Source organism: Dermacentor variabilis, chromosome 1 (assembly GCF_050947875.1).
Source record: "Dermacentor variabilis isolate Ectoservices chromosome 1, ASM5094787v1, whole genome shotgun sequence".
NCBI classification, from domain to species: domain Eukaryota; kingdom Metazoa; phylum Arthropoda; class Arachnida; order Ixodida; family Ixodidae; genus Dermacentor; species Dermacentor variabilis.
Genome location: NC_134568.1, coordinates 64365037 through 64379768, shown reverse-complemented (window position 1 = coordinate 64379768; position 14732 = coordinate 64365037). Strand labels below are relative to the sequence as shown.

The 14732-nt window shown below is 43.8% G+C and overlaps 1 protein-coding gene across 1 annotated transcript; it reads right to left on the bottom strand.

The window, feature by feature from the left end:
* Positions 1-10771: 10771 nt before the first annotated feature.
* On the bottom strand, positions 10772-13951 carry LOC142578696 (leucine-rich repeat-containing protein 14-like). The gene has a single exon (XM_075688191.1). The coding sequence runs from the start codon at positions 13678-13680 to the stop codon at positions 12316-12318; it is 1365 nt and encodes a 454-aa protein (XP_075544306.1). The 5' UTR covers positions 13681-13951; the 3' UTR covers positions 10772-12315.
* Between the last annotated feature and the right edge of the window lie 781 nt (positions 13952-14732).

The window sequence follows — 14732 nt, the reverse complement described above, 5'->3', positions numbered from 1 at the left end:
GCGACTGCGCACTGAGAAACTGTGATTGCGCTCCTATAGGCTGTACACAGTCAAAACCATTTGACCCGTCGAGCGGCTCCATTTGGACCATTTGGTTCCATGCCAATTAGCCCAATTGGTTCTATGCCAACTGCACCATTTGATCCAAATGGTATACAACCAATTGGCCCAATTGTTCCAAGTGGCCCAATTGTGTACTAATACACAAATGGAACCAATTTGAAACAAGTGGAAATTTTCCAATTGGGTCCAATTGTTTTTTTTAACTGGGTATAGTATAAATCAGTGGCGTTTTTACCTGATTAAACATTGTTGGAAGTGGCGCCCCGTGCGTGTGTTCCTTCGTCCACCGTCGTTTCAGCGCCTTCACTTCAGATCATGCTTCTGCGAGACCGTCTCGCGAAGCCTATAGGATCGGGATACCGGTGTGTGTGCGTGTGTGCGTGCGTGCGTGCGTGCGCGCGCGCGCTTAACTTCTGACCAAAGTTTTTCATTGCTAAGGCCTGCAGCCACTTCGCATCAAATTATGCTATCATCCTTATGCTATATTTAAAAAGGATATTAAAAAAGAAACTAAAATTTCGTTTACGAATTGATGCATTTATATAATGTACGTATGTCGGTGACCTAGCTGGCACATAACTTGGAAAAACGAATAGCGCTAAAAAAGGGGCCAAACAAAAACAATACAGCGTACTATCGTGTGTCTTCTTGTTTGCGGGCCAGTCTTGTTGCAGCCCAGGTAGCAGTGGAGATAACAGTTGTTTTCCAGCTAGATCTTCTAGTGAGTGGTATACGGCCACGGCTACGTAGAGAAGAGGGCGAGCACTATTTTACGAGTCGCCTATCGCTCAGTCGAGCTTTCACCGTTGTACGGGCATGCTATATTGTTCTAGATTTAAAAATTGCGCTATAGAACTTCCATAGTATCATATGATGCAAGTTTCACTCAGTTTCAGTGACCTGCTGTCCAATCTGTTTGAAGAGATGTTTGGAAGTAACTTGCAATCATGGCATTGTAGTCATCATGCCAGGTATACTATTATCTGATCATACTCGGGAATTGATGGGGCAGACAGTCCGAAGCAGGGCTGCTTTCGGTTTAGAAGCCTTTGTGAAAATTATGGCATCCGTAGTTTGCAGTAAAATAAGGACCAGTAGCTCTGAGAGATTTGAAGGTGTCACATCTTCCGACACCCGTCTATTCTGAAAATTGCGAGACGTTTAGTTAGGATGGGCTCTCCGCAGCGAGCAGTACGTGTTACGACGGCGTATATGTGAGCCTCAGCTAGGCGACTGGCCACGGCTGTGTGGTGTTGAGTGATCGGGCAGTGACGAGACGCTCTCTATATGCCCATAATCATCCGCCAACTTCGATTTTGACGCTTCTTATGCGCGTTCTCCTCCCCCTCCCCCTCCTCGTATCCATCACCCCACCATTAGGTACTGTCACGCATCTTCAACGTTCACCGGGTTGTTGAATGGCGCGTCGGCCTCTAACATTCCTATATTTCTCTTTCTGCGTGAACATCGAGGCCATTCACCTACCTGTCCTCCCACCTGTTTGTTGTGGCGGTTTCGTTTAGCTTCCCTAGCCCAGCACTCCCATCCTTGATATATTTTGCCGTGCGAAAATCGGCGTTCCGTAGGTGTTACTTTCTTGTCCCGTTTTTTGCCCTGTTTTCATTCTTAACATCATGCACAAACTAGCCTAACAGCAAGTTTTTCTGAAGTTATTAACATAATGAAAGTCAGAGACAAGGAAAAGTAAAAAAGAAGGGGGGGGGGTGATTATTATGCGTTTCCTAGACAAGCAAGTCGAAATATTTTCGGAATACTTTTCTTCCGCGCAGCGTGGTCGACGATTCGGTCAAGTACTAGAAATAAGAAGCTCTTCAACAACACGAGGGTCTGGTGGGGGGCAACAATCATGCCTCTAAGTTTTATGCACGCGCTCGATCATCCCATCTTTATCTGTGCGTGGAATTTTCAGCGCTGATCCCCCTCAGAAGTTATGGTTAACACGATCCAGAATGAGCTAGAGGCGCGCCATGAGTGGGGCCTCAATGTTCTGGGCATGGGAGAGGGGACCGCCCCCATAAAACAACCCCCGCGCGCTTCGGACCGCCACTAACCCTCGCCTTGCTTTCACATTCAAGCCTTCCCTTTCATCCATGTCGCTCTTTCGGAGCCCACCTCCTGAAACTGTCTGTTTCGTGCAAAAGGGGGGGGAGGCCTTCTACCCACCCCCACCCCCCTGTCTACCACGACTGTCTACACCGGTGCATTTAATGACAGACGAGTACTTGGAATGGTGCAAGAAACATTGGAAAACTTCGTGAATATCCAGAAATCTACTCTATTAAAATCGTTACATGAATGGTTAAGGTGGTCAGTGCCACAAACGGTCATGTTTAATAAAACATAACGCTTTAAAATGCTTTCTACATTTACCATCACTATGTTAAGTGTTATTCTCAGCATTTCCGAATTTTACAAAAATAAACAGGTTTTTGAATATATATATATTTTTCCATATTGAGCCCCCCCCCCCCCCTACAGTGCCCTTTGTTTGAATAATATCGTTTGACTAAAGCAGTGTTTCTCAAACTTTTCCAGTATGTGACCCCTTCAGTAGTACCAAACCAACTATGACCTCCCCCCCCCCCCTCCTTTATAAACCTACCAAAATTTTTTTTCTATGACGCAGATTGGTTTATAGGTTAATTCATTTCAATGACTAACCACAGGAGAGAGAGAGCTATGAAAAATACTTGTTAATGTTTTTAACAAGGGTTGATTTAATCCTGTATTTCAATATGATTGATGTATTTGCTTCCTTGATAAAACCATATCTGCAGGACCCCCAATTCTAGTTTCATAGTTTCAGGGACAAAATTGGCTGTGTTTGGGAGACTGTGTTCAGTCAAGTTTCCATTGTTTCCATATATATATATATATATATATATATAATCATCAGCCTATTTTATGTCCACTGCAGGATGACGGCCCCTCCCCGCGATCTCCAATTACCGCTGTCCCGTGCAAACCGACTCCAACCAGCACTCGTAAATTTCCTAATTTCGTCGCACCACCTAGTCTTCTGTCGTCCTCTACTGCGCTTTCCTTCTCTTGGTACCCATTCTGTCACCCTAATGGTCCAACGGTTATCTACTCTACGCACTACATGACCTGCCCAGCGCCATTTTTTTCTCTTTATGTCAATTAGAATGTTGTCTATACCCGTTTGCTCTCTGATCCAAACCGTTCTCTTTCTGTCTCGTAAAGTTATGCCTAGCATTCTTCGTTCCATCACTCTTTGCGCAGTCCTCAACTTGTTTTCAAGTTTCTTTGTCAGTCTCGAAGTCTCTGCCCCATATGTCAGCACCGGTAAAATGCAGTGATTGTATACCTTCCTTTTCAATAATAATAACGGTAAGCTTTCAGTCAGGAGCTCGCGATGTCTGCCGTATGCGATCCAACCCATATTTGTTCTTCTCCTTCTCATGGTCAGGGTTCCCCGAGATTAGTTGACCTAGGCAACATACCCCTTCAGAGACTCTAGAGGCTGACTGGCGATCCTGAATTCGTGTTGTTCCCTTGCCTGGTTATTCATCATTATCTTCGTACTTCTGCATATTAATCTTCAGCCCCACTCTTACACTCTCCCTGTTAGGGTCCTCAATTATTTGTTGTAACTCGTCTGCAGTGTTGCTGAATAGAGCAATGTCGTCGGCAAACCGAAGGTTGTTGAAGTATTCGTCATCGATCCTCACTCCTAAACCTTCCCAGTTTAATAGCTTGAATATTTCTTCCAAGCACGCAGTGAATAGCATTGGAGAGATTGTATATCCTTGTCTGACTCCTTTCTTTATACGTATCTTCCTACTTTTCTTGCGTAGAATTAAGGCGGCTGTGACATCTCTGTAGATATTTTCCAAGGTATTTACGTAAGCGGTCTGTACTCCTTGATTACGCAATGCCTCTATGACTGCTGGTATCTCTACTGAATCAAATGCTTTTTCGTTATCTATGAAAGCCTCATAGAGAGCTTCATTGTACTCTGCGGATTTCTCGATAACCTGATTAATGACATGGATGTGATCCATTGTAGAGAATCCCTTCCCGAAGCCCGCCTGTTCCCTTGGTTGACTAAAGTCCAGTGTTGCCCTTATCCTATTGGAGATTATCTTGGTAAATATTTTGGATAATACTGGGAGTAAGCTAATAGGCCTATAATATTTCAGTTCTTTACTGTCTCCCTTTTTGTAGATTAGTATAATGTTTGCATTATTCCAGTTTTCTGGGACACTTGCAGTTGATAGACATTTCGTATAGAGAGCCGCCAGTTTTTCAAGCATTATGTCTCGTCCATCTTTGATTAACTCAACTGTTATTCCATCTTCTCCTGCTACTTTTCCCCGTTTCACGTCTTGCAAGGCCCTTCTCACCTCATCTCTAGTTATAGGAGGAGTTTCTGTATCCTGTTCATTAGTATTTCGAATGGAGTTCTCCTGGATCCTCTGGCTACTGTGCAGGACAGTATAGAATTCTTCTGCGGCATTTATTATACCTTTGAAATTGCTGATATTGCCCTGCTTATCTTTCAGTGCATACATCTTGGTTTGTCCTATGCCAAGTTTCTTTGTCACTGATTTCAGGCTGCGTCCATTTTTACGGCTTCCTCAGCCTTTCTCCCGTTATAATTTCGAATATCACTTATTTTCGCCTAGTTGATCAGTTTTGACAGGTCCGCGAATTCTATCTTATCTCTCGAGTTGGACACGCTCATTCTTTGTCGTTTCTTTATTAGGTACTTTGTTATTTGGGAGAGCTTGCCTACTGGTTGCCTTGCCTTCCACTTCAGCTGCTGCCTCTGAAGCCAGCCTCGTTACGGTTTCATTCATTACCTCTCTGTCATCATCATCATCTCTGTTGAAAGGCTGCAAATTTGTTTGCAAGTACCACCCTAAATTTGTCTGCATTTACCCTTATTGCCTCAAAGTTGACGTGTTATCTTCTTGACCAATTTTACTCTTTCTTTCTTCAAATTGAGGTGAATCCTAGCCCTCATTAACATATGATCACTGCACTTTACCCTATGACTTCTACATCCTGCACTATGCTAGGATCGGTAGAGAGCATATATATATATATATATATATATATATATATATATATATATATATATATATATATTCAATTTTCCCAAGATAGATTAGTCTGGTCCCTTTCCTACTGTCAGAGACACTTCCACAGTCAGCCAATCCTTTTTGAATCTATGCATGCAGTTTAATTTTACACAGCTTGTTTCAACACCTACAAGGTTTGGCTCTGGTACATCTAACCTGTTAGATTTAATTCTTACCATTGCTCCTCCCCTTTTGTATGGTATTACTTACATTCCCGATTTGAGTGACCATTGCCTTATTCACTTTGCAATAACTGTGCTTACTACAAAGGAAGTTAAAAGCGTCAAGACAATTTGAGACTATTAGAGAGGTGACTATGCATCAATTAACAACGAACTTGTACTCTGCATTAAAAACTGCATGCCTACCTTCTTCGAGAGATCAGTTGATCAAAATTGGGCTACAGTCACGGCTACAGAATACTGTCGCCTCCCTAGTTGATAAGTACGTCTCATCACATCTAATTGTGAAAAACTCCTGATCACCGTGGTTCACCATCACCCTAAAATGACTTTTGAGAAAGAAGAAACGCTTCTTTCACCTTGCAAAATGTGTTAACACTTCGGAATGTTGGCGCGCATACAGCAATGTTCTCCGAACTTATCAATTAGCTATCAAAGAAGCCAAGCATGTCTTTCTGAATAACACACTGCCTTCACTTCTTTCCATAAATTCATCTAAGTTCTGGAGCATTATAAAACCCAAAGAACGAAATGTCATTCAGCTTTCTGATAGCGCTGGGAATACTATGACAAGTGATGAATGTTATGTTCGCAGGTATTGTGACGTTAATACAGGCCCTGAAGTTATCGTCTAGTTGTGATGTTGACAACATTAATTCAAAGTTTTTGAAAGATACTGCTGTTTATTCCAACGTATACTTAGCACACCTTTTCACCCAGTCTGTTGAACATTCCACAATGCCGGCTGATTGGAAGGTAGCGAGGATGGTTCCACTCTTCAAACAACGTAATCCGACTTCTCTTAACTATAGGCCTATTTCATTAACAAGCATTCCTTGTAAATTTCTAGTGCACATTATATATTCTAATCTCGTTTCTTCTCTTGAAAGCAACTCATTTTTCAGTTCTTGCCAGCACGGTTCTCGAAAGCGGGGCACCTCGCTGAGAGATGGCAAGCCGCCCTCCTCAGCGAGGCACCCGAAGACCAGGAGTGGGCCGTCCAGCGGGCCAGGGCCATTGCCGAGGGTCTCGAAAGATTTTCCTCGGGAGATGGACCCCTGGCAGCCTAGCCCCGGGCACCAACAGCAATAACCGTGGGACAAAAAAGTTTATTCCTATCCTATCCTATCCTATCAGGCAGGGAGATACGATCTCTCCAATGCTATTCACAGCATGTTTACAGGAGGTATTCAGAGACCTGGATTGGGAAGAAATGGGGATAAAAGTTAATGGAGAATACCTTAGTAACTTGCGATTCGCTGATGATATTGCCTTAGTTAGTAACTCAGGGGACCAACTGCAATGCATGCTCACTGACCTGGAGAGGCAAAGCAGAAGAGTGGGTCTAAAAATTAATCTGCAGAAAACTAAAGTAATGTTTAACAGTCTCGGAAGAGAACAGCAATTTACAATAGGCAGCGAGGCACTGGAAGTCGTAAGGGAATACATCTACTTAGGGCAGGTAGTGACTGCGGATCCGGATCATGAGACGGAAATAATCAGAAGAATAAGAATGGGCTGGGCTGCGTTTGGCAGGCATTCTCAGATCATGAATAGCAAGTTGCCATTGTCCCTCAAGAGAAAAGTGTATAATAGCTGTGTCTAATTACCAGTACTCACCTACGGGGCAGAAACATGGAGGCTTACGAAAAGGGTTCTACTCAAATTGAGGACGACGCAACGAGCTATGGAAAGAAGAATGATAGGTGTAACGTTAAGGGATAAGAAAAGAGCAGATTGGGTGAGGGAACAAACGCGAGTTAATGACATCTTAGTTGAAATCAAGAAAAAGAAATGGGCATGGGCAGGACATGTAATGAGGAGGGAAGATAACCGATGGTCATTAAGGGTTACGGACTGGATTCCAAGGGAAGGGAAGCGTAGCAGGGGGCGGCAGAAAGTTAGGTGGGCGGATGAGATTAAGAAGTTTGCAGGGACGGCATGGCCACAATTAGTACATGACCGGGGCTGTTGGAGAAATATGGGAGAGGCCTTTGCCCTGCAGTGGGCGTAACCAGGCTGATGATGATGATGATGATCCTATCCTCAACTCATCTTTCACTAATATCTTAGCATCGTCTTTAGATAGTGGTTTGCTGAAAGACTTTGCTAAGGCTTTCGATAAGGTACGTGTCACATCAATTACTCCTTCTTAAAATTAGTTCTTTGAATATTGACCTTAACCTTTTCAAATGGATTGAATGTTTCTTAACTGCTCTCAGTTTGTATAAGCTACCGACTCGTTATCATCACCATGTGCCGTAACATATGGTGTTCCCCAAGGTTCTGTTCTGGGTCCTTTACTATAATTTATATTAATGACCTTCCGATTGGACTTAACTCTTCCTTTAAGCTTTTTGCTGATGACTGTGTTCTTTTTCGTGCAATAAATGACCCTAACGATAGTTGCACCCTTCAGTGCAATCTTGACAATGTATATAATTGGTGTGAGTGATGGTGTGAGTTATGTCCATCTCACACCAATCTTATCCGTCCAAAATGTTCAAGATTAACGGAGTTTCATTAGAGTGTCCTATCTTACAAATATCTTGGTGTTCACATTACTAACAACCTATTCTGGCGCATGCACATCGAATATGTCACTAGCAATGCGAACCGCGCCCTTGGCTACATGCGCAGAAACTTCTCTCAGGCTCGATCCCATCTGAAGTTACTTTTGTATCAAACGCTAATACTGCCTAAGCTAGAAATGTATCATCCATATGGGACCCCGTACAGCTTACTTCAATCGAGGCTATTGGCCTCGAGCCCCACCACTGGAAAAGCTGGCGCCACCGTCGGCGTGACGTGCTAGGAGGGATCACGTGGACATAGCGGCCGCGTCGGCTGCTTCGGGAGCGCCGAAGCGAGCTGAAAACGAGTTTGAATTCCCTCGTACGCTGCGGTCCTCATTTAGTGGCGAAATTTTCCCGCTTCGAGTGTCTCCTTTACAACGCTTGAAAGCACTACAATAGACAGTGGCTGCCTTTGAAGGCGCGCAACATGGTAGGCTACTGCTCGGTGCCGCAAGGCCGGACACACGTAACGGAGGCCGGTGTCAGCCTTATTCACACGTAGCCGCAGGACAAGAAGCTGCGTGAAGCTTGGCTCGCGAAACATAAAACCGGCAAACAGTCATCGGCTACAACTCGGGTATGCAGCAAGCACAGACGCGAGGAAGATTTCTGCTACGGCGCCCGGTCTGCGATGCTCTGAAGACGCGCACTCAAACGCTCGCCCGAGTCTGCTGCACGACTAATGTCATGACGTTTTGGTCTATCAACTTGTCGATGCTATAGATACTGGAAAGTTCAGTGGAGTGGAAAGGCAGCGGTAAGAAGCACATTTAAATAAAGCATGACATATGGTCATGTTTGTGTTATGAATTAATGCACTGGATTACAAAAAAGGAGCAGCGGGAAATTGCACGCTGAGAACACCGATAAACATACAGTGCGACGCAACTCGAGAAATAATATTGAAAGGTCAAAGAATTTAGAAGAAAAAAAAGATTAAATCGTCGCGACGGCACATCATAGTCCCTGTAGGCGTCGAAGTCTCAACAATTAAATTATTTTTGTACAGCTCTGATAGCTCCCACGCAACAATGGTTGCTTTTATACTGTCAAATGCTCATATCCTGCGGCCTAAAGCTCATGGCACGGTGCGACAACGCGCGCGCGGAGAAAGCGAAACAGTGCGCGGACAAGCATGCAGACGTGCAGTCAGTCGCTGCGAATCTGCGCGATCGCTGCATTGAGGCTTCTTTCTATTACGCTCCATTTAGTTATACAAACACTATATGAACATATTTCACATATTTTGCTCTCAGCGTTTACCTACCTTTCACGCAAGAAGCCGGTTCGGGAGACTCCATCGCGGCGACCGCGCGCAGTGGCGTTCACTGTATGTATTCGGTAAAGAGATAGCGTCTGTAAACGATTGTGTGCTTTCAGTTTGCCCAAGATTATTATTTAGACAATAAACAACTTCTCTCGTTTCGAAAGTACTTACAGAAATGTCCGGGAGAGCTCGCGCGTGGTGACCGCGCGAGCTCTCCCGGACAGCAAAATGAGCAAAATGAGCGCTGACAGCAAAACCTACGAGAAGCGCACCGCGTGATCCCTCATACTACTCCAGCGAGGCGCTTCCGATAGATGGCGACTCCGTAACTCCTCGCCGCCAATAGAATCTGTTCAGAATCACTCAGCTCGCTTCATCTTTTCGAGTTATTCTCGCACAGCTAGTGTTCCTTTAATGAAATCAAAACTTGGTCTAACTAATCTTGCAGTTCGTAGAAAAATTGCTCGCGTGAGTCGTTTCCACACCATTTTCTTTCATAACCAGACACTAAAACAGGAATTTTTTTTCTTGAATCCCATCATATATATCATCACGTGTTGATCATCCGCATAAAGTTGCCATCCCTAGCTGCAAAACAAATGCGCTTTTTAATTTTTTTCTTACCTAAGACTAGCGCAGAGTGGAACCACCTTCCGACTGCCTGCATTGAAGACAGCCATCACCAAGCATATCATTGAACAGGCATCTGCATAATGATTTTTGCTTTTTGCTTGTACTTTTTGTGTTTGTTTTGTTTTTCTACCCACCCCCTCTGTAATGCCCGTTGGCCCCGAGGGTATTATAATAAATAAAGAATAAATAAATATATTTTAAAGAAAACTGCTATGAAAACGTATGGGCACTGAGACTGAAAATTCATTTTTGTTCTGGCAAGCGAAATATACATATAGTTGGACCCTCAATTACCACCAGAAAGAGGCTCGTGATCTACATGGGGGTCCTAACTCGCAGTTTCAGAAACACCAAAATAAAGGATTCAATCAATCACTCCTTAATTTCAAAATTTTAGATCCCCTTCTGCGCATTGCCAGCGCTAAGGGTGTGTAAAGATGGCTGGTGGCTTCCTGCATGCGGAGTGTTAGAGATTGCAATATTTAAGTTTTGGAGATGCAGCACAATTGAAATGGTAAAGCGAGCGGCAGCACGAAACCTTTGTCTCTGCGTGCGTAACAGCACGCTCGTTTAGTTAGGCAAATGGTTACTACAACTGATACAGCCGACAAAACAATGAACCTTACTTCATGTAATTGTCTAATACATTGCAATCACTATAAAGCTTTGCCTTTCAGGCGAAACTACACTCTTTCTTGTCTTACTACTCCTCGCTGCCATTCCTTCCTTCATGCTTTTCGGGTCACTTTATCCATGCTCACTGCTTCCAACAATTGATCCTAAGCATAGTGCAGAGGTACGTCACACACATGAGCCGATGTAAAAGCAGGAGGGGGCACATTGAGAGCAACATGTACCTGCGCTTTCCCTAATAGAAGAGAGAAAAGACCAATCTGCAATGTGTGTAAAGTAGTAGCCACCTCTCTTGACTTTTAGAACATGGATTATTCTTTTATTCACTGTAATCTTAGGATTTTGTAGAACCTCGAGTATTATTCGCCAGTGTTCACTGCAATTCTTATTTGTTGTATGAACAACCATAGCTTCAAATACATTTTTGTTGCATAATACATCTCTGTGAAAATATATTACAAGGAAATGGTGGTGCTACTAATATTGATAAAACAGAAAACTGCAATGTATTGGAGGGCATCTTTGGATTCAAGGTTTTCGAAAGGCATTAGGATAAATTAAATACTTTTTATACGGTGCACAACCATACTGCTTTGCAAACCTGTTTCCTGTACTGTAAGAATGTGTTCAGCACTTGAGAGGATATATTAATTTTATACATGTGCTACACGAAAAACATATTTGCTTAAATGTGAGAAAAAAAATAACGAAACAATTGGCGCACCGATGGCAAGCATACAAAACGAAAGCTTCTTCTTGCCTCCTCCTATATGGGCCAATGAATCTACATGAAGCCATGATATAATGAAGCCTTAGCTGACTTTTACATCAATGTCTGTTGACTTCGTGTTTTTGTGTGGTTACTAGTAAAGAATCAAGCTCCTTGATTCCATATTCTCTTTGCTCACTGCACAGAAACTGTAATTAGCTCCATCATAAAGCAGCGTGCAATACACAAAGAATTTGGGGCCTTTGCACTGATATTGTTGCCACATAACAGAAACATCACCGACAAATTTGCGGTTGAACATCTTGGAAGACTAGCTTCGAAGAAAAACTCAACAAAATGTTCTTGCCTTAGAATAGAATTGTTTTCAAGTTTATAATATAAATGAACACTGTAAATGAAAAATGAAAAGGCTAACAAATTCTAGACAGCTATACTTTCTGACGATAGTTTCCCCACTGTGTCCACCAAGGAACATAAAGCATTTGTACAATTCAAATTTGCATAGCCTGTATAGCATGTCATATAAAGTTCAGAAAAATTTAACAGTTTGAAGTTGCACCAAATATTTTTAAAAAAGTTACCTCAAAATTGATATAGTTTCCTCAAGTACCCTTTATTTAATTTTTTTTGCACAGGAGCATTCGTAGCAGGCAATACTGATTTTCGACAGCACCTGAAAGCAGGAAATATAAGCTGACCTATTTTTAGGTAAACGTGGAAAGACCGCTGCTTAACAATGCACTATGAACAATATAATAGCAGTATTCAAAATTATCCTGCAAGCAAGTTTAGTGAGCAACAACTTTTTTTTTTTTAAGAAATGCAACAGAAGCATTGGCACTATAAGGAAAGAACAGATAAACAAGTCATCAGACTACACTGAGCTTTCAGAGGAGGATTCTGTTGTTTACTGGCCAGATCCAACACCTTTTGCTTCAAGCACTCCACGCATATCAGATTCCAAATATAACCAGAAGCCTGAGCTTTCAACGACATATTGCTGCTATCATGTCAGTGTACTAGCGCTTAGTGAATAGAAAATGTGTCGGCTATTTTGCTCCTGCAAGATAGCACAGGATATTATACACAGCAGCAACCTGCTTTAGACTAGGTCAGGCTGCACTTTAAGATGGGGGCTCACTACTTCCAAGCGCTTGATAAGTTCAAAGTAGGCGGGGCTAGGATTGCTTGGTACAGGAAGCAGCAGGTGAACTAAATCAGGCAGGCAGCCGGCTTCAAAGTCGTGTACAATCACTGCAAGGTTGTCCTCCGAGAGTTTGTTCCACGAGAGGTCAAGCGAGCGCAAATTGCTGCCTGAAACCCTCAGCGACTCCCAAAGAACATTAAAGCTATCGGCTCGCAGTTCGCAGTTGGACAGATGCATAACTTGCAGGCGCTCTAACATAAACAGCACGTTGATCAGTTCCGCAACCATGTTGAAGAAGTTGTTGTCCGACAGCAACAGGCTGGTGAGGCTGTGAAAGTGGCCAATGACCCTGAGGTCCTGTTGTCGCAGGCCGCAAGCACTCAAATCCAAGTGAGTGATCTCTCGCGAACAGCGCGCTACAAGCGTGTTCAGGTAGCCGCCGATGCGGCAGCTTTTTATGTTGAGTCGCCGGAGGCGCGGCATAACGCGAATGGTATCCGAAAGGTAGTCGTAGTGCCGTACGTCCCCGCGGCGGACGCCATTGGATGACAAATCGAGTGCGACGAGTCCACGGAAGCGCCGCAGCTGCTCCGAAACTCGCAACAACCCTTGGTTCTGAAGAGAGTTGTACGCCACACTGAGGCCGGTGAGCGCGTCCGAGTCGAGCATGTCGAGGAGCTGCAGCAGCCTCGCTTCACCAACGCCCTCGACCTCCAGGTTGCGAATTTCAAAGAGCAACACTTTCTTGCTTAACCGGTGCTGCAAAAGGGAAGTGAAGACGTCGAACGAGTGTGGCTCACCAATGAAGAAGTCGCACTGCAGGTTGCGTGGACTTCTCCACGACTCCTTCCTCGAGAACACAGCCATCTTGCGCTGGACAAATTCCAACAGTTCGGGACCCACCTGGAAGCCTGTGACGTTAAGAGAGCACAGGTCATCTTTGTCTCCTTTGAGTGAGAGCTCTACAAAAGCCCGCACAATAGCTGTCGTCGCCACAACACGTTTTGGGTGGTGAATGAGAGGGCAGGTTCCACCGAGAACGGCAGGCAGATCAAGCGAGCTATCAGGCCAGAAAGAGACCAAAAGCTGCGCAGCTCTGTCCCGTCCATCTTCCACGGCTCTCGCAAGAAGCTCGGGAATAAAACTGACTGGCAGGGAGGGCAGGACGCGAAGTAGGACACAGGCGTCTCGAACAAGCGCGCCGCAGCATGCTCTTTTCAAACTGTGCACTTTGTCGGCGACACTGCGGCACCAGCAGTACCCGTAAAGTGTTTCCTGCGGCGATCGGTGCGGCGAGTCTCTGTATTCCAACGTAGACATGGTGATATGTCCCAGCCATTACACTCAGCGGTTGCAAAAGTAATATTCACGTTGACATTTCATTCTCGGCGGCTTGGAAGCGCTGCCACACTCGTTGATGGCAAATATAACTGCATCAGACAGTTGGCACTGTCGCTAAGCACAAGGCCTTAACAATTTCTGAACTTTAGATAATAAATGTCTCGAAAATTCATGACGGAGGCGTAGTCGCACTGGCGTTAGAAAGACGCGCTCCCATGACCGCGAACTTCTTTCGGTATCAATGTTTGAAGACTCGCACCATATTATGCTACGTTTAGCGGTGCACTAAGTTTAACTATTGTGTTCTTACCACGTCGTGGTTCTTACAAGCGTAAAACGGCACGTCTTAATATTCAAGTTATTATCTCTGCTCAGATATGCAAGAGTAGAGTAATAAGCAAATGTTAAAATTCACGTCCGTGTAATTTTTTTTACAAAGGCTTTCATCTTCAAAATTCTGGCACATACCCACGAAGGGAGGGGAGGATTGGCCATGGTGCTCGGTGGAAACCATGGTGTAAGAATAGTTACTTTCTCTATGATAGTTATGTGAACTTCTTGCTTCCTGTTAACTTATGGGGAGAGGGATTGGCCATTGTTCCCAGTGGAAACCACGGTGTAAGAATAGTTGTGGAAACATAATGTGAACTTCTTGCTTCCTGTTAACTTATTGATTTGTACTATCCATATTTAATTAGGGTAGGATTGGCCATTGTTCCCAGTGGAAACCACGCTGTAAGAATAGTTGTGGAAACATAATGTGAACTTCTTGCTTCCTGTTAACTTATTAATTTGTACTATCCATATTTAATTAGGGGAGGATTGGCCATTCTACCCAGTGGAAACCATGGTGTAAGAATAGTTGTGGAAACATAATGTGAACTTCTTGCTTCCTGTTAACTTATTGATCTGTACTATCCATATTTAATTAGGGGAGGATTGGCCATTGTTCCCAGTGGAAACCACGCTGTAAGAATAGTTGTGGAAACATAATGTGAACTTGTTGCTTCCTGTTAACTTATTGACCTGTA

What these genes read in the sequence shown, in the direction of transcription:
- LOC142578696 (XM_075688191.1), bottom strand. Translation starts at nt 13,680, where the DNA reads ATGTCTACGTTGGAATACAGAGACTCGCCGCACCGATCGCCGCAGGAA.